Here is a 20,455-nt window from a genome sequence, read left to right on the forward strand (position 1 = left end):
TCAAGGACAAATACACTAATTTTATGAAAATTTTACTTATTTCTAGTTCTTCGTTTTTGCAGTGGGAGGAGGGGAGCTCCCTCTGCAGTCAGGGCCACTTGGTGCTCAGCAAGGTTGCCAGATCTGACAGTTTCCAGGCCAAACAAACCGTGAACCCCCCCTACCCTAAATAAAACCAGCCCAGGTCCCCACCTGTCTTAAACTCATGGTAAAAGTGTAGAACTATTACACTACACACATGATAAAGTTAGAACAGCAGCACTAAAGCCCAGATAAAAATGATGCCCCAGCCAGCAGGGCAGAGGAGGATACTGAGTCAGTGTCTGCAGACATCCATGGATATTTGGATCCGTATCTCTTTGGACCCTAAACACTGTTTACAGGCTCAGGAAGCGTGTCGGTCCGTGCAGTCAGCTGATTAGATGTGTGCAACCATGTCATGCTGTGGCTTCGGGTTCTCTGCATCCTGAGCCGGTCTCTGACAATAAAGGTTGTTGAATCAGAACCCTGGATGAGCGACGAGGTACGCACAATGCTGAGGACAGGAAATGCAGCAGTCAGGTGACTAGGAGCTTAGATCAGAACCATCCTGAGTCGAGCATCAGAACATCCAGGGATTCTTCCCCGACCCGTTCCCCTCAGTAATGTCTGTGCTCTGACCCACATGGACAGAATCTCAGACCTTCATGTCTACGGGGGTTACCTCTGGACACGAACATCCACAAATGGCAAGTTTCAGTGCCAGTCGATGGTGTTCGGTCCTTAACCGGAACAAATGTGAACATTCGTCCGTCAAAGACTCACAGCCTCAATTAACGGAAACCCTGAAACAAAATCGTTAACACACCGACCTTGGTATGGAAATCCCTAAAAATGAGCAACTCAGATGTCCTGCAAACTTTTCTCCCATTGTAGATAAAACTCAAAAAATGCTTAATCCCTGGCTGCAGAGGGGCGTGTCTTTAAGTGTAAGAGGGAATCTCACCCCTAACCCATGCTGCCCAGTCTCTACGTGTTGATAAAACAACTTGCAACTCCGTTGATAAAATATTACACATTTTCTTATGGAAAAACAAAACCCATTATTTAAGACAATCTGTCACTTTAAGATCCTATGGGGGGGGTGAACTTCATTGATTGTGGCGCATTAATAATACTTTTAAGACCAAATCACAAAGTATCTGAACCCCCACATCCATCTGGAATTTTATTCCACACAATATATTCTCAACCTTAGCAGGTCTTCATTTTTTACTGCTCAGTTATAACATTAATATACCTCTTAAACTTTCTCTCTTCCACCAACTGGTTCTTTTAGCCTGGAACTTGATTTATAAACATAATTTCTCACCTCAGACATGCTTTATTTGGAATAACTGTAATAGTGTTAAAAAATAAAACTATGTGTGAATAATTGGTTTAACAATGGAATAAGATAAGAAAAGATAGTCTTTATTGATCTCACATTGGAGAAATTCACTTGTCACATCGGCTCAATAGTCAGTCAATAGTCAGGAGTAGGAAAGGGTGCATCAATTATATACAGTGGATCAAAAAGAAAATGAGAAAACCTTAAGAATATTTAAAAAAAAAAAGAAAAAACATTGTTCAGGTTGGTCAGCTATTCAAAGATGGTCCGCTTCGTCATAATTACTCTGAATTTCTGAGAAGATATACCAGTAACTGGAGAATTTTCACTGGTATTTGATGCTTTCCAGAGGCTCTTCAACCCTCCTGCCCCGTCACTCAGTCCTGATGTGTCACAGGTAAAGTCTGCCTTTCTTCTGCTAAGCTTCTTAATCCTGCTACGTTGTACTGGACCACTTCTGTGACTGATGTCAGGAGGGAAAACCTGTTGACGCCACCACAAAGATTATTTTTAACCAATAAAGTCAAAGTAATCTCATTCAGATTGATACGCAGATTCTACTCTGCGAAACAATATTTATCAAAATGTAAGAATTATATAGATGATGTTTTTTCTGCCAAGTGCAAACTGAAACATCAACTTACTTGTTCTGATCGTGAGAATTTACTCACAAATTCTGGAGGGACTTTCATACATTTGATGCAGATTCAGTTTCAACAAGAATGTTATTTTTGGTTTTCATAGCAACAATAATGGTGCTTTGTTCCTTATGAATATGTTTTTATTTTTGGCTACATTTCCCATACACAAAAGCAAATTCATCAACAGGAAGCCTGAATTATTTTTACTGAAAAAAGAACTTGACCAATAGTCATGTCTATGTCTAATGTCTAAACATATGCATCCTTTTTTAATTTTCTATTCTCCCTGTTTATGTCTATTTTTGGGTTGTCCCGTTTATATCTATGCTTTACCCTTTATTTATTGTGTTTTCTAAAGAATTAATAAAGAAAGAAAGAGAAAAAAAAGCTCTGCAAAGCACAGGATGCAATGAGTATAGACATCACATATGTAGACGCCTCGTTGGGCACGGGTGGTCTTCATTATTTCATAAAACCCTGTCACATGTGAACAGGTGAGTATTAAAGAGCAAAGTTACTAATATGAGAAAAAACGTCCTAGGACAATAAAGTTTAAAAAAAAAAGACAAAAGTGCTAATATTATGAGAAAATTTTCATATTATAAGAATAAAGGGGGGACATTTCCAGAATAGTCACAGTTTGCAGAACTATTTCAGTGCTGGAGTAATAGGGCCAGGTTAGATTATTTTTATTCTTTACGAGTATAAAGTCAGGAGAATGAAGCCAAAGGGATACGAAAATAAACTCGTAATATAACAAAATAAAAATATTACTAATATAAAGTATGTTCTGAGAGTAAACTCCCTCTGATACTGTTTAAGTGACTCAGGCTAACCGCAGATTTGCCACATTCAACATGGCGGACGCTTTGACGCATCCGCAGCGTAGGCAGAACCCGCCCGACGAGGTGTCTACGTATATGATGTCTATGCCAATGAGCGCGAGCTGTGGGATCACGTGTGTGTGAAGACGTACTTCCGCTATATATAGAAGCTCTGCCGCGGAGCCGCCATGACTGTTTGTTCTCTGAGAAGCAGCAGTAACCGGAAGTGGTCCTCAGAAACGGTCTCCTCTTGTTCCCGCGAAGTCCGAAATAAACGCTGCGCTCCGGCGGATCGCTGAGTACAACCCACTGTTGCTAGTTCCGAGGAACCAGAACTTACTGGATCCCAACCAGGAAACGTTGAGACCGCGTTTCTGCTGCCGCACAGCCTGACGGGTAAAATGCAAACGGCCGAGCGGCGGTGATTGGTGGAGACTGAGACTTTCGGTCCAGGTGAGTGGCAGCAGGTAGGACTCGGTCCGGTTCTAAAGCAGAGTTGCAGTCCAGTTGAGTTCTCTACGACCTGGAGGTCCAGGTCCAGTTTGTGTCATTGGGAACCATCAGGAACACCAGAACGTTCTGGTGGGCTCAGAGAGAAGATCAGCATCTTCCTCAGCAGGGTGGATGAGTCCACCAGCTGCTCTGGGTCCAGGACAGAACCTGCCCAGAACCCTGACCCAACCCTAACCCTAGAAGAGTCAGTACTGATGGTGCAGGCTGGTTCTGCCCCGACCCAGTTAGAGCTCTGATTGGCAGAAATAATTCATCGTTTCTTACCTGGACAAAGCCAAGCTGAGCAGAACCGAGCCAGCTCCTGTTCATTATGATGTTCTGGTTCTGGGCTGAATGAGGAAAGAACTAACTCCTGCAGAGATGTACAAAGACGGGTCAGTCCAGGTCGGGTGTGTGGAACATATCGGACCTGGTTCTGATGTGTATGGATCATTGTTCTGAACGTGTCAGCAGAAGTTCTTAGGTTGAGTCGTCAGAACGGTATCAGCCCGGAACCAGAACTTTCAGATGGATCACTGCAGACCCAAATAAATCCTCAAGTTCTGACCAGTCACACAGCAGTTAGCAAACACCGCTCAGGAAGAAAGGTTCTGTCCAGAATATGTGTCAATACAGGTTCTAAAGCAGGTGCTGGCGGGTCGGAACCGCTGAGCGGACCTGCACATACGGTGCTTTCCTTTGGCCTCGGAGGTCGGGACAATCGAGTCACACATTACGTCTGAGAGAGACGCGACTACAGAGGACAAATGGTCCTGTCCGCTGCAGTTTGTCCTCATCTGTCCACATCTCTGTCCTCCAGACATGTCGGACCCGCTGTCGGCCCAGAGGGACCAGATCCAGAGAGAGGTGGAGGAGCTGGAGCGCAGTCTGGCGGTGACTCAGGATGAGCTGGACCTGCTGAGCAGTGAGACAGGTACTGGTCCGACCCGGGACTACATCTGTCCTGAGTGATCCGACGTCTGCAGCAGCTTTCCAGCAGATAAACACAGACGGGTCACAGAACAGAACAGCCAGAACCTGAACAGGTCTCCTGATGGTGCTGTAGCAGCTCAGGTCCACTGGGTCTGCGAGAGGTTCTGGTCAGCCTGCAACCCCCAACATAACCCCTGGTGACCCCCTTTTGGCGGGTGGGATTTTTTTTTTCTTTTGGGGGGAAATTATAAGAATAAAGTCATAATATTTAGAAAATCCTCTCGTAAAATTATGAATAAAGAATTTTTCTAAGAACTTTCTAACAAATGTAAACACTGGGCCTCCACTCTGCTTCAGAAAGAGTTGATGTTGTCAGACAGGTTCTGTTGAAGTCATTTAATATTATTATTATTATTATTATTATTATTATTATTATTATTATTATTAATAAACCTTTATTTAACCAGGAAAGTCACCATTGAAATCAGTAATCTCTTTCCGTGGGCCGTGTCACCAAGAATGCTCAGAATAAAAGCAGCTCTTAGTGACGTCATGTTAGGAAAAATCTCAGATTTTTACCCCAGTGAAATAAAAGTTATCCTCAAAGCCTCTCAGGCCTTCAGAGCTGCTGGAGTGGAAAATGTTGGGAGTAGAAAATTGAACCTTTAGAGCCTCAGAGAGCCTGAAGCAGGAAGATGGTGGAAACAGAGAGAGCTGATTGGTTGGAAACAGAGCGAGCTGATTGGTTGATCCACCACCTGAACAGTGGAGGAAATAAGAACTTAAACTTAACAACCAGACAACTATTAATATGCTAAGATAAACTATCATCTCCTTAGAGGGAAAGGAATTAGCTTCAGCAGCCTGAAGAATAAAAAGCAACGGCTCTTAACTATAACATCGTTTTATTGAGGATAAATAAATTGCAGGTGAAATGCTGGATAATCATTAATAAAAAAGTAGAGAAATTTACAAAAAATGTATAAAAGAGGTGAGAAAGTATTTCTGTATTGCAGGATACAAACTCACTTTAAACACATTACACATCTGATCCATTAATTGTTGTATTGCCAATAATTGCAGACCTCTGTGATTTAGAAATTGGGTTTTGGTTTTTTAAAAATTGTGATTATATTGCAATCTAATTTCTCTCCTTTGATCGCTAGCAGAGCATTAGTGTTTTCTTCCTGTACCATCAACCAATCACAGCTCTTAGAAGACAGCGTCACGCCTAGCAACGGGCTCAGCCACACCTAGCAACGGGCTCAGCCACACCTAGCAACGGGGTTAGCCACGCCTCCTCACCAAGATAAACATTTCTGTCGTCTCCTTCCTCAGAGTCGCTCTGAGGCTGAAACTCTGGCAGGAATCTCTAGGCTGAACTAGGAGCTCTGAGACTCTGAGGATCTCTGGGAGTACGGGCCTGGTTCTTGATTCTGTGGGTCCTGCCTGTAATTGGGTTTGGTTGTGGCTCAGAAATAGAACCAAAAACAATTCATGATGTAACAAGAGGGAGAGAAATGTGACTCGGGGTCCGGGAAAAAAAGATTGGGGTGTGAAAACTTTCTGCATTTAGTCCGGTTATCATTGTCTGACGTTTGATGATCTGAAACACTGAAGAGGAGGTGCCCTATCAGGGGACCTATCAGGGGACCCGTTTATCTCTCTGACTTGAGTTCTGTGTCTCTGGGCTTAGATGATGGATCCGGAAATGAGGACGAGACGGACCAGGTGGGACAGGTGGGACAGGTGAGACGGAGGGCCTAGTAAGTCAACGGTGCAGATCTGATACCCCACAGGAGTCCTGACAGAGTTCTGTGTGTTCAGAGTCCAAGGCGCCTGCTGGCTCAGAGAGAAAAGATCCAGACCGAGATCCAGAACCTGGAGAACATGCTGGGTTCCCAGAGTCCGATCAGCGTGTCCAGTGATGACAGCAGCAGCTCCAGTGACGAGGTCGGTACCGGTCAGGGGTGAGTGTTGGGTCGACGTTTTGTCCCACTCAGGCGTGACTTCCTTTGTGTCCACAGAGTGACCTGGACCTGCCTCCGTCTGTGGACTCGTGTCTTCAGCTCAACCTCGTCTACCAGCAGGTCATTCAGGAGACGCTGGACCACCTGGAGACCCTCCTGGCTCACAACCAGAAGCAGCAGGTGAGGACAGACCACCACCCAAAGGCCATGTGCTCCGGTGTTGGCCCAGATGCAGTACCCTCCTTCAGCCACCAGGACGTAAAGAAACAGCGTCTGAATCTGACTAAACACTACCAGGGGTGTCAAACATACGGCCTGGAGGCTAAATGCATTATAATTAAAAAAAAATAAAAAAATTTAAAAACAAATTTTTTTTCCCCAGTGTCCTGTCTGGCAATGTGGCAATGAGAATTGTTGTCTTAATGCCAAAAAGAGCTCATCAGATTTGACTTTCACAAGTGGAGCAGTACTGCTTTTGCCATAGTGCTCCGCTTGATTTATGAATGTGAATAGTTTTATTATGATTCATGCGGGGAATATCTCCAATGATATGGACACTACAATGGGAAAGTAGGAGAGGAAAGGAAGAACAAGAAGAAAAAAAGAAAAGGTGAAAGAAAGAGGAGATAAAAGGAAGAGAATGATAAAACAATTATTGAAAAAAACATGTACTTCGTTTAATTGAAAATCTGCAGTTCCTATATTGTCCACCAGGGGCGCTGTGTTTTAATAAGCAAATTAAGCTTCAGGTGTGGAAAAATGTAAATAATTTCCTATTTTTTATCTGTTTGATGTATTTTGTCATGCAGGACAGTGTTTTTAAGTTCCAAAAAATGTGAATAAATGTTTTTAAACATTGTACAATCACTGTGATCAATTCTTATGCATAATGCACTTAAGTAAATGTTTAACTGAGTAAAAGTATTGTTGAAATTGCACATACTTTTGTTCTACTTTAGTTCTATTTAATCATGCAATGAGTTAACTCGTGTGGCCCTCTTGAGATCAGATTAAGCTGAATGCGGCCCCTAAACCAAAATGAGTTTGACACCCCTGCACTAAACCGGTGTTTGCTTCATCTGGTCTACACGGCAGGAGCCAGAACTTAGACGCTACACGGTGGTTTTTATAGGGCCTGGTTCTGGTCCACCAGATGGTGCCGTAGTTCAAACTGAATACTGATTGGACCAATCCTGGCCCGTTTGTAAAACCCTGTAACCCACCCTTGGTCTGACATGTTGGATAGAGCTGAGCAGACGGTGGGCGGCCCTCAGGAGGTCCAGACCCCACAGACATACCGACCAAGCCTTTCACTGACAGGAGGTAAATCAAGTGCCATGTCTGCCTGCAGAAGGAGCTCATGGCGCAGATTTCTGGACCAGTCAAAGAGTCGTCCAGGGAAGGTTCCACCTCCTGCAACCAGCATCCATCCAGGGCGTTCCTGGGCAGCTTCCTGAAGCCGTACTTCAGGGACAGACTGACAGGACTGGTAACGCCCCACACGTCACACACAGATAGCTGGTAGCAGCTGACCAATGACACTCTGTGGTTCTGACCAGGGTCCACCAGCCAATCAGGAGGCCAAGCTGAAGGCTCAGAGGATGGCGGGCTGCCCCGATGACGGAAAGCTCCGCATGAAAAGATGTAAGTAGAAAAACTTGCTTCTAAACTCCTCAGATAACATGATTGATTCTGATGCTAATGTGGCTGCAGCCTGGTTCTGACGTGGTTCTAGTTGGACCCGGCCTAGACATGGGGCGGTTCTGTTTCATAAACTGTCTTTGTGTTCAGGGGAGGGCTGGCAGAAGAGCCTGCTGATCCACTCTGTGACCCGAGACCACCTGAAGAAACTGATCCAGCCCAAAATGTCCAGGTACCAGAACCTGCTTTTCTTGGTCCACCTGTTGGAGCTGGACGGAGCTTCATGTTCTCGGTGTGTGTCCCCTTCAGGTTGGACTTCCTGACCAAGAAGCTGTCCTCAGCTCAGGAAGCAGAGAGGCAGCAGCTCACGGAGCAGATAGACTGCTTGGAGAAGGAGATCCAGCTGCTGAGGTGAGACGGACCTCAGGGACACGGCTTCGTCTGAGACCGGGCCTGATCCGGTTAGGGAGACTCTGACAACGCTCAGAGCAGTAACACCTGTCTGGTTCTGTGCTCTGATTGGTCAGGAAGATGAAAGAGGAGGAGCTTACTGGTGATAGATATGAAGAACACGACTGGCAGAAGATCTCAAACATTGATGTAGGTAAATCAATCAATCAATCTATCAATCAATCATCTGATCATCTGCTCAGGTCTGTTCATCTTCCACAGTTTGAAGGGAGGAGGGACGCAGAGGACATACGTCTTTTCTGGCAGAACTTCCTCCATCCGTCCATCAACAAGAGTCCCTGGAGTAATGAGGAGGTGCAGCTGCTGAACGAGATCGTCAAAAAACACGAAGAGAGGCACTGGGAGAAGATCGCTGAGGAGCTTGGGGTGAGGAGGAACCATCTCAAAAGAGCCAGATCTGTCTCTGTATTCAGTGCATTTCTGTTCAAATTGATTTCTATAGCTCCAATTCCCAACATATCATCTCAAGACTATTTCCAAAGTCAGACTCCATCAGATCCTCCAGGTTGGTCAGAAGGTTTCCTCTCTAAGGAAACCCAGCAGGTTGCATCAAGTCTCTCCAAGCAGCATTCACTCCTCCTGAAAGAGCGTAGAGCCACAGTGGACAGTCGTCTGCATTGCTGATGGCTTTGCAGCAATCCCTCATACTGAGCATGCATGAAGTGACAGTGGAGAGGAAAACTCCCCTTTAACAGGGAGGAGAACCTCCAGCAGAACCAGAACCAGGCTCAGTGTGAACGCTCATCTGCCTCCACCCACTGGGGCTTAGAGAAGACAGAGCAGAGACACAGAAAGCACAGAAACACACATTGACCCAGGAGTACTTTCTATGTTAGATGGTAATAGAGGATGATCTGTCTCCCCTGATGATGTCACAGCTAACAGAACGCCAGACCAGGTGTACCTTCTATGAAGAGACAAATGACAGAGAACAAAAAGTTAAAAGCTGAAATAACAACAAGCAATGCAGATTGGAGAGCAGTAGGAGAACTCAGCAGAGTGAGAGAAATAGACCCTGATGTCCTCCAGTAGCCTAAGCCTATAGCAGCATAACTATAGAGGTAGCTCAGGGTAACATGAGCCACTCTGACTAGAATATCTATCTATCTATCTATCTATCTATCTATCTATCTATCTATCTATCTATCTATCTATCTATCTATCTATCTATCTATCTATCTATCTATCTCTCACACTCACTCAGACGGGGAGGACGGCCTTCATGTGTCTCCAGATGTACCAGCGTTTTGTCTCTAATTCTCTGAAACGCGGCAACTGGACTCCAGAAGAAGACAATCAGCTCAGAGAGCTAATCCAGAAGATGAGGATTGGAAACTTCATCCCTTACACGCAAAGTAATGACATCACTTAGTGACATCATGCAGTGACATCACTATTGTGTCTGTGTCCCTCATGAATCCTTCTCATCTGCTTTCAGTCAGTTACTTCATTAAAGACCGTGATACGTCACAGCTCATCTACAGGTGGAACCAGGTTCTGGACCCGAGCCTGAAGAGAGGCCAATGGACCAAAGAAGAGGACCAGGTATGAGTCTATCTGAGTTGGAGAAAGGATCCAGATCTGGTTCTCCATCCTACTTAAGGAGTCTCCCTCTATGTCTCATGATCTGTCTCTCTTCACGCTCTCAGTGCAGGCAGGCGCTTTTCTCCTCTCCTCTCCTGTATCTGCCCTGCTTCTGCTTCTATCAATCTATTTGGAGCCTCTTTTTACATAGTTCTTCTTCTATAAATTATGGATCTGGTCAGCTGGACTTTCGACGTAATTGATAAAATTTTCTCCACGAGAAGACTGGGCAAAGGAGAGCGTGTGCAGCTGGACACATGGTGAGAGGAGGATTGCGTGTCTGGCCATTTTGTCAGTCGAGGATGTTGAAACTGTTCAAAATTAGATTTATGATAACATGATTTCTGCTTTTTGGAGCTGGCGGTTACCTGGAGTGTTGCGAAACTGTGAAAACGTCGGCAGCTGTGTCGGCCCATGTCAAGGGAAATGTCCACTACCAGCATTCAGACTGAAATGCTGCGTCAGCAGAACTGCAGGCCAGCTGCGGTTCCTGAACTTGCTTGCAGGATTGGAACGATCTGGGAGGAAGCTGGACTTTGGCAGAATTACCACAATTTTGATGTTTGTAGTCGCCATAGAGAAGAACCAGCGAGACTTTAAGGCAGACAAAAAAAAACAAGAGTCTGCCTGCCTGAAACAGATTCTGCTATCAGAATCTGGCTCCCCGTGTCGGCCTTGAAAGGCTGACAACCTTCATTTCCCCAGGATGTGACCTGGAACAGAGCGCTAGTAAACTGCTTGATCACGTTCCATCATAGTTAGGGAGTGACAGTGGCGCAGGAGTTGGGGAGTTCGTCCTGCATTTGGCGGGTTGCCAGTTTGATTCCCCGCTCCACCTGTCCCAGTCGTTACGTGGGCAAAACACCTAAAGACACTTGACCCAACCTGCCCTGCTGTCAGAGGGTCCGGTGGCACCGATGTCTGGGCAGCTGTGACTACTAGCATAGCTCACCACCATCAGGCGTGATTTACTGTAGTGTGAAGCGTTTTGGGGTCGTCGGACTAGTTAAAGCGGCGCACATTTACCATCACTATTAATGACTACGGCTGCGAGGGCTATCTGCCACAGTTCAGACCAACACACGATTACACTAAAGCACACACCACCTTTGCTGTGCTTTTTACTAGGGCTGAACGATTTTGGAAAATAATCTAATTGCGATTTTTTTTTTTTTTTATATTGCGATTTAATGCGATTTTTTATTATTTTTTTTTCCCAGTTTAATTTATCATGTCTTTTTAAACATATACAAACAATAAATCAACTTGTTTCCTTGCTGTGCAAATTAGTTGCTAAAAGACCCGCAGGATTTAAACTCGGTGCAGAATATATTTCAACCAAAATTGCAATTTTGACTTTTCTCTGCATTAACCACAAGCAACAAAAATGGCTTCTAAATAAAGATGTTTGTAAACAAGGACTATTTTAAACAAGAATTTTTAATGTTTCTATTGATCAGAATATTATTCAAAAGAACAGCTTTTAGTTGATTTGGACATCATTCCTTGTTGAACATAAAGTGCAACCAACAAGCAAGTCTATGTATTAAACTGAAAGACCAGAACTTAATGCTGTGTATGATTATATAAACTGTAATACAAGTAATAAAATTAGATTATCTCACTGCTGCAACTGTCTTCCCTTCCATGTGGAGGCAAACCCACTTTAAACATTTTACCAACACCTAATGGACGCGTCTAATTCCCTAATTGTTACATAGCCAAAAATTGCAGATAGTTTTTCTTAAATCGCGATTATATTACAAATGCGATTAATTGTTCAGCCCTACTTTTTACTTCCACTCTGCTGCTTTCTATTTTAGCTGTAGAGTCAGAAAGGTCAGATCAGAGACGTTGTAGCTTTGACTATTTTCTTAATGTATGAATAGAAAGAATTAAGCTGGAGCTGATTCCAATGAAACTAAAGAAGTCTTGTCAGGGATGTACTTAGCTTATTCCTTACAATGAACCAAAATAAGCTATGCTAGTTGTAGCTTTAGAAAAGTTGGACAAAATTACTTTAGATCAGAAATTCCCAACAATATACTTAGCTTATTTCTTGTTATGAACAGAAACAATTAAGTCTTTCTGTATGTTTATTTAGTGTTGAAGCCGTCTTGCTTCCCCGGGTTCGTGGATTCGTGTGCAGGACATAGTTGAGTGCAACAAAACTCAGCCAGGACACAGAATTCAGTTTCGCCTTTGCAAAGGGAGAGGAGATGCACCAGCCAACGTCTGTGACCGTCAACTCTGCTCTCCTCCTTGTGCAGGCTCGTTTTATTTAACTTCAAAGAGGAGGATTTTACATAGTTACACTAGCAAATAACGCACACAGTATCGGTTCTAGTCCCTAACAGATACTTCTACCATTTATGGAGTTGTTTTTCTGACCTCGAAACCTTCTGCAAGTTATCTAAAAGCATATAACAGCATATAAAAGCAGGTTAAACCTTCATAAAGTGTAGAAAACAACGAATCAAAGTTAATACATTCCACATTAGTTTATTCCTATGTAATATTTCCCTCTGTTCATGTTCTGAATCGTCTGGTTACTGAAAGGTTTTGTAGAAATAAACCTTCCTGTCTCCCTCAGCTCCTGCTGCAGGCTGTGGCTCGTCATGGGGAGAGGTGTTGGTGGAAGGTCCGGTTGGAGGTTCCTGGACGGACTGATGGAGCCTGCAGAGACAGGTGAGAACCCGCAGGAGGACAGAGATTCTGGTGTTTGTGCCTCAGTGGACCTCTGTCTGTCTGACTGTGTGTGTGTGTGTGTGTGCAGGTACGTAGACTGTCTGAGGAAGAACATCAAGAAAGGATCGTTTGACAGCCATGAGGTGGAGCTGCTGAAGAAGCTGGTGGAGAAACATGGAGTTGGTGAGGTTCTGATGCTGCTGCTGCTGCAGATGCTGCTGGGAGGATCTGAGCCGCCTGTCGGTGTGTTTCAGGTCGCTGGGCGAAGATCGCCGCAGAGATCCCTCATCGCCTGGACTCTCAGTGTCTGAGAGAGTGGAGGAAACTGACCCGGCTGGCTGATCAGGTACCGTCAGGAGTCCGCCGGGTTAGGGAAGTCCAACTCCAGCTTCCTTAATGCAGGCGCTGCTGCCTTCAGGAACCGGTGGGAAATCAGAAATCTGAATTGTGATGATAGTAGGGCTGGGCGATAAATCGATTTAATTGGAATTTACAATTCTTTAAGATTTCATTTTTGGAAAATCTGGATTTTATTTTGCCAATACACTCATTGGGTTTCCATGAAGAGAACAGCATGTGATGCTGAATATATGTTTAGGCAAAGATATTGTCAAAATATTGTTAAGTGGAAACTTTTTTTTACCATAATACGAGGTACTTCATTTACTTATTAACTTTTTTTTTAACTTAGTTTGAAGTTCACAAGTGCAGTGAAGCCTGTTCTTAGCTCAATGTGTAATACCACTTACAGAAAATGTTTTGTTATATTTTCATTGTTTATAATGGCACGGCTGCCATCTTGTTTTACAGCTTGTTTTTAGTTGCACTTTGAATTCAGGTCAACTCCCTGACGAAATGCTTGACATAAAAAGCAAGGTTTTAAAATAATTTATTTAATTTCTTTTTATGAAACAAAAAGGAGGATTAATCGGATTTGGTATGATAAAATTGGAGATTTATTTTTTATTTCATATCGCCCAGCCCTAGATGATAGGAAGTAAAGGTGAAAGCAGGATTCAGAACAACAAAGCCAGTTCTGATGGAACCATGCTGCTAACGTTCTCAGTGGGCGTTCACCGCTAACTCTGAACATTTCTATGAATGACGTCAACTTCTCCATTTCTACAGGACCCGGAAAAGAAAGTGAGCAAAACCCGCAAGAAAGGAGCAGGAGGAAGAGGAGTGAGGAAGAAAGCAGCTGAGGGAAGAGGAGTGAAGAAGAAAGCAGCTGCCAAAGGCAGAATCAGGAGTCGGCTCCTGAGAATCAAAGAAGAAGAAGAGGAGCAGATGACTGACGAAGAAGAAGAGGAGGAGGAGGAGGTGCAGTACATGGATACTGACGAGGAGGAGACGGTGAGCAGAAGCACGGAGGTGAAGCAGGAGGAGTACGTCATCCCCCCGATGGAGGAGTGGATTCCCGCTGAGAAGAAGCAGACCTCCAGCGTCCTGAGCTTTCAGCCGGCGGTGCTCCCGTCCTCCGACCAGGAGCAGGGCGGGGCTTTGGTCCGCTCCACCGTCCTGGACAGGTCTGGACCGTCCGTCGTCATCGGGCCGCGGCCCAGAGTGCTGCCCTGGGAGCAGCGCCACAGCTTCTCCGCCATGATGATGGCGTCCCGCGACGCGCTGCGCCTCCACTTCAGCATCCTGGGCCAGAAGCTGACGGCCCCCAGAGTGAAGGGCGTCCCGCCGGCCGCCCGGAACCAGGACCTGCTGTACAAGCTGCAGGCCGCCGTCACGCCGTGGATCGGGAACCTGCTGATCGCCAAAGGCCAGGCGAGGACCGCCGCAGACGTGCTGAGGGAGCGAGGGGAGCAGAGCGGGGTGACCACCTCCTCCGTCTTCCTGCTGCTCCTCCGGGCCATGAACGTGGACACGCTGGGCTGCAAAGAGATGATCGAGCAGAGGAGGAACAGGCTGGCCCAGCCTCCTCCTCCTCCTCAGACCCCCGGTCCAAAGCGGAGACGCCAACGCACCGCAGAACCCGTGCAGAACCCTACGGTGCAAAAAGAGGAGGACCCGGCCAGACAGCTGCTGCAGCAGCTGCAGGAGGCGGTGGAGGCGAGGCTGGTTAATCCTAACTACAAGCAGAGGAGGCTGATCCTGCCGGGGCCTCCTCAAAGCCCTCAGCTCCTCCTTCAGAGACCTCCACAAAGTCCTCAGCTCCTCCTTCAGAGACCTCCTCAAAGTTCTCAGCTCCTCCTTCAGAGACTTCCTCAAAGTCCTCAGCTCCTCCTTCAGAGACCTCCTCAAAGTTCTCAGCTCCTCCTTCAGAGACCTCCTCAAAGCCCTCAGCTCCTCCTTCAGAGACCTCCTAACAGATTTCCTCTGGTCGGTCCTCAAAGTCTCCTCCTTCCTGCTGACTCCACCTACGTTGCTCCTGCTGGACCTTCTCCCCCTGCTCCTCTGAACCCAGCTTCTCCGTCCAGCGCTGCTCCTAACTCCACCCGGAGCAAAGCTGCAGGGAGGGAGGAGGAGGCCAGCGGCGGGCGGAGCCAGGGAGGTTCTGATGGACTCCTCCCAGATCACACGTACGCCTGTAGGCTCCAGGAATCCTGTCAGAGGGACGAAGCTGCACCGAAAGCTGAGGTAAGATTTAAGGTTCTGCTGCTTTATTTTACTTTGAAAGCCCAGAACCAGGAAGCAGGTGAGCTTACCTGTTCTTCTGGACCAATCAGAGCTCTGCTGCAGGTTTGACCTCAGCTCATCAGCAGCAGAGCAGCCGCTGAGGTCACTGAGCTATATTATACACTGGAGTGCTAATCACCGTCTGTTTGAATGAGTCGCTTTGAAGCCACCAGCCGCCATATTGGTACTCCCTATTTCCCCCCAGTAACTAGGGAATATGTGCGCTACAGCATCGAATAACGAGGATTTTCTCATGTTCAGGGGGGGCTTAAGACTTTTAAAATGTCAAATGCCATATACTTTTATGTTATGTTCTAAAACTATCAAGTACTGAGAAAGTCATGTGCTGAAATATTTTGCATTTTATTCATTTAAATATATATGTTTAACATTTATAAATATATAAATAACAATATACAAAAACATATATTTACATGTGTATACATATATATACATATATACATATACACATACTTATATATACATATATATTTAATATGAATAACATGTAAAATATTTCAGCACCTAATTTCCTAGTAGTTGATAGTGTTAGTACATCCACTGACTGTAGAATTACCTGTGAAACGTTTTCACACAGCCAGAAAACTGCTTGTTGTTGCAACCAAATCCTATGGGATTCTGTGAGAGTATAGGGAGTAGCAAGATGGCGGCCAGTGACTTCAGTTTTTCTGCAAAATCAGCACTCCAGTGTATTATATAGCTCAGTGGTTGAGGTCGTCCTCCTGGGTTCTCACTCCTCTGGTTCTTCTTTCAGCCTGAATCCGTGACCACAGCCTGTTCTCCAGGTTCTCCGGCAGAGAACAGGCCCTCGGTCCCGGCCGCCTCCACAGAGACCGCCGTCCATCAGGAGGGGGACGGCAGGAAGAGGAGGCGGGTGGAGGAGGCCGGGGCCATCCAGGAGGGCAAGAGACTCCGGAAGCCCTCCCTGAAGATCAGGGAAGCTGCGGATCACCAGGTGAGGTTCAGGATCCCAGGTGGAACCTCAGAGTCTCGTCCTGCTGAAGGAACCTGAAGGAACCTGAGCGCTGCGTCTCCTCCCATGTGCACAGAGGAACCGCGCAGATCTCCAGGCTGCGCCATCTTTGCTCCCCGTTGATCGACGCCGCGATGGTTGGTTCCTAGAACCGGACCAAACGCGCGTCGGTTCTTAACGAAACCAAACGCCCAAGAGCAAGAGATCTTTGGTGCATTATGGGAAAATATTTGGGAGCCGCAGCGTGAACAGAACCAGGTTCTGGTTCAGATCCTCGGTTTCTTCAGCGGGCGAGACTTTGAGCTCTGGAACGTCTCTGATCCGTCACGGCTGGGTGTTCAGGTCCGCCTCTGATTGGCTGGGACTTCCCGTCTGACGCCGTGCTGCTTGTCTTTCAGGCTGCAGAGGAGAAGAAGAAGAAGAGAAGCTCCGCCTCCTCTCGTAGGTCCCAGTCAGAGGAGCGCCCCAGAACCCGGGCTCCTCCTGCCGCTCCGGCCGCCGGGTTCTCTTTGGTTCCTGGTCCGTCCATGTGGGCCATGATGCCCACGCCGTCTGTCCAGGCTCCGCCCCCAGCCCCGCCAAACGCTCCTCTCCTACGTTGTACGGCCCCGCCCACTCTGACAGCTGGAAGCTCACCGATTGGTGGCCTGACTCCAGGTGGTGCGGCGGCCCTTAAAGCGCCCCGCCCCTCACCTGTTCCTCCACCTGTGATGCCGTCACCTGATCTCACCCCCACCTCTTCACTCGCGGCGCCCCCTTCCAGCTGCGTGCTGCCAGGTGTGGTTGGGGCGGGTCCAACGCTGACTCCTCCCCCCCAGAATGTCGGAGTGAATATTGACTACTCCCTCGTCTCCCTGGAGCCCCCAGAGGTGGTACGTGATTGGCTGAGCGGGAGAGGAGGTGTGGCCATACCTGGAACCACGTCTGCGCTCCCCTACCTGCCGCCCTTTGTCAGCACTCTGAGCACGCTCAGTGCTCTGCTGCGGGCCAAGAAGTCGCTGACGACGTCGTCTCTGCAGCTCCTGAGCAGCGCAGACAAACCTCCGGGCCCCCAAACGCCTCCCGGCTCCTCCTGCTCCGCCTCAGAGGAGCCGGACTCCATCTCTGAGCCCAGACCGGCCGAGCAGCAGCCAGGTAATGCCCCTTCAGACACAGACATCATATACGTAGACGCCGCGTCTTCGGTTGAGAGGCGTGCCGACAGAGCGGCCATCTTAGGTCAGACCAAGCTGCGCTCAGAGAGAATACAAATCAATTCAGGAAAATGTACTTTATGTTTTCAGACACTCTGAATCCGGTGAATTCTCACCCGATTTCCAGATAAATCAACTGACTGAAAACGTCACCCCTTTAGGGGCTACATGAGACCAATTGATTGAATTAAATTATTGTCTAACTTAATAAATAATTTCGATTTTGTATTGAAAGTAAGCAAACTTCCAGAGCTACGTCCCAGGAAGCCCGACTTTAACTCCGCTTATGGGTGTGCAAATAAAAGGACACTAGGAACCAGATCCTGGGGAATTACCTTCCATAAGGAAGATTTTATGATAGTTAATCCTCATGCTTTACAGTTATAGTTTTTCCGGCATAAACACAATATGTGCTAATGGGTAGCAGGGATGGAAGCAGAGAACAATACATTAAACACCAAAAACAAACAAAATGGTCCTAAATTACTGGATAGACATGATTTATTATACAGTTTTTGTTATGATTTTGTAATGTATTTGATTCTAAGATGCGTTAGGTTTTTTTGTTGATTTTTTCCCCCCCCCAGATTGCGGTTTGTAATATATAATTTTTAAATGCTCTACTCTCACTTGTCTGTATATAGTTTTGCTCCTCTGTCGATCAGGGCTGTTGTCTGTAGATTGGTGTCTGTGTATATAGCCTATACATACAGTATATATATATATATATATATATATATATATATATATATATATATATATATATATATATATATATATATATATATATATATATATATATATTGGAAGAAAGAGAGATTTATGTGTGTATAATTTGTGTGTATATTAGATTAATATGTAACTGCAAAATATGTAAGTGCGTGTACATTTTTCATCCAGTTTGACTTCAGTTTAAATAGTTTTGGTTCTGAATAAATATATGTAATCTGACTGAAATGTCACGAGCGTTGTGAACATATGATTAAAATGAGATCTGAGCTGCCTCCTATTCATTCTGACAGCAGATGTCTGATCTGTGGTCTGACCCAAGATGGCCGCCCTGTAGGCACGTCAGCCTAGCGGCCGGCAGCGTCCAATGGGGCGTCTACGTATATGATGTAGACTGAGCACCCCCCCCCCCCCCCCCAGGTGCTCAGCTCCGACAGCTCAGGTGTGTTTTCTCCCTGCAGACCAGCAGGAGGAGCAGGAGGAGCAGAAGGAGCAGGTGAAGGCGGTGCGTCAGCTGGTGGCGGAGCGCTTCTCCTCAAACCCCGCCTACCAGCTGCTGAAGGCACGCTTCCTGTCCTGCTTCACTCTCCCCGCCTTCCTGGCCTCCATGCCGCCGCCCACCAATAAGGAGGAGGAGGAAGAGGAGGAGGAGGAGGATGAGGAGGAGGAGGAGCTGAAGAAGATCCGGGAGAGGGGAAGAAAGAGGAGAACGCAGGTGAGTCCTGACAGGTAGAGCTGCTGTTCCTGAAACGGCCACCAGGAGTCGGTGAATTAAACAGAATATCGGGCCGAAGGTTTGAAGCCCATCTGAGAAGGTTCTGCTCAGACCCGGTTCTGGACCAGCTGCTCTGATCCAATCTTCTTCCTCCTGCAGAGGTCCGCGCTGGTGTCTGACGACTCCGCAGCTTCGGCCAGTTACTTCTCAGGGATCTGCAACACCAAGAAGCCCAGTACCAACCCAGACCCGGTTCCTCAGAACCAACAGCCGCGACCAGAAGAGCATCAGCAGACCGAGTTTGCACGGACTGGTTCTGATCTCAGCACAGACCAAAGCCAGTCTAGTGACACTGGATAAGATCCGAGTCCTGCATTTCAGAACCAGTTCACGAAAACCGGACCAGGACCAGATTGTTACAGAACAAGGGAAGTTTGTTCTGCTTGTTTGGGCTGATCTTCAGCAGCTCGACCCGTTTCAGGTTTTCATGATAAAATAATCAGAGTTCTGTTTGATGGGAGGAAGTCCAGCACATCTGGGCCGGGTCGCTGTAGAACCGCTAGTTTTAAGGAAAAGATGTTGCACTAAAACATGTTAGAAGCTGCTGTTAATGTTCATTAAATGTTTATTTTTGAAATATTTTCTAATAAAAGTCCTTATTTTAAATGATTTTATTTCTGAGTTTATGGTAACTTGTTGGGGACAACCTGAATGGATCTTTTAGTTTTTTGGGGTCTTGCCTCCTTCCTAATTTCTGCATGTTTGTCACACTTTAAACAAAACATTTAAATATTAATCGAAGACGAGTAAACACAAAATAGTTTTTGTTATTAAAGGTATACTATGCAACCGGGGTTGATTTTCCAGCGAGGCTCCCCCCAGAGGGCGAAAGTAAAAGTGCACTGTCGTAAAGATGCTCAGCTGTTCTGGTTTCTCCATCAAGCCAGGCGCGGTTGTTTTGAGCTTAGCAGACAGGCGAACGCAACGAAAAGTGGAAAAACGGCAGTACAAACAATGACTAACACAGTGAAAGTATGAACATGCACACAGAGAGAGAGAAACCATTCCAATGTTACTTACAATCGCATCAGCAGAAACGCGAGGTCCGCGTCAGCCTTGCAGCCTTCTTTTTCTTTTAGCTCTCGCCATTCTGAAAAAGCTTGCCCGATGTTCACCCGTGTACGACTCCTCTCTCTGTCCAGAGCCCTTTTCCTCTTTCTTGCCTGCTCAGACATGGGCTTTCGCTGGTTTCTCGCTGGTTCCGCCATGATAACTGCACAAATATCGCCACTGCGCTAGCAACGAGCATGCCTTTCACCGGGGGCGTGTAGCAGTTCTCGCCGTAAAGCAAGACCGACTCTCGCGGTGTTGCACCAGACTTCTGAGCCTGTGGGTGCGGGCCGAGGGCTCCTGCAATTGCAAGTACGGTATTTCCCCCACAGACCACCAGGGCGGCCGAGAAAACCTTTGTTCGACCTGACATGACTCATTTAATCATCCAAAACGGTATGGAACACATTAATAAACTGAAAAATGTTGCATAGTATGCCTTTAAAGAAGAAAAGAATCCAAATCAACATGAGAGA

General features: G+C 46.3%; 1 protein-coding gene across 3 annotated transcripts; it reads left to right on the forward strand.

Annotated features, from left to right (window-relative positions):
- Positions 1-3,001: 3,001 nt before the first annotated feature.
- snapc4 (small nuclear RNA activating complex, polypeptide 4) lies at positions 3,002-19,538 on the forward strand. 3 transcript variants are annotated; one of them, XM_021310202.2, is made up of 21 exons: positions 3,002-3,287; positions 4,147-4,260; positions 5,956-6,008; positions 6,087-6,212; positions 6,287-6,409; positions 7,581-7,718; positions 7,789-7,873; positions 8,021-8,102; positions 8,180-8,281; positions 8,398-8,470; positions 8,543-8,707; positions 9,546-9,696; positions 9,780-9,886; positions 12,519-12,613; positions 12,702-12,796; positions 12,868-12,959; positions 13,742-15,199; positions 16,014-16,214; positions 16,631-17,366; positions 18,616-18,869; positions 19,029-19,538. In XM_021310202.2, the coding sequence occupies exons 2-21, from the start codon at positions 4,149-4,151 to the stop codon at positions 19,227-19,229; spliced, it is 4,449 nt and encodes a 1,482-aa protein (XP_021165877.2). In that variant the 5' UTR covers positions 3,002-3,287; positions 4,147-4,148; the 3' UTR covers positions 19,230-19,538. The 3 variants fall into 3 exon arrangements, with proteins under 3 accessions (XP_021165877.2, XP_036000126.1, XP_036000127.1); XM_036144233.1 differs by having other exon boundaries at positions 5,956-5,999; XM_036144234.1 differs by lacking the exons at positions 3,002-3,287; positions 4,147-4,260; positions 5,956-6,008; positions 6,087-6,212; positions 6,287-6,409 and having other exon boundaries at positions 7,700-7,718; positions 8,402-8,470.
- Positions 19,539-20,455: the final 917 nt, after the last annotated feature.

The sequence above is a fragment of the Fundulus heteroclitus genome, chromosome 12 (genome assembly GCF_011125445.2).
Source record: "Fundulus heteroclitus isolate FHET01 chromosome 12, MU-UCD_Fhet_4.1, whole genome shotgun sequence".
NCBI lineage: Eukaryota > Metazoa > Chordata > Actinopteri > Cyprinodontiformes > Fundulidae > Fundulus > Fundulus heteroclitus.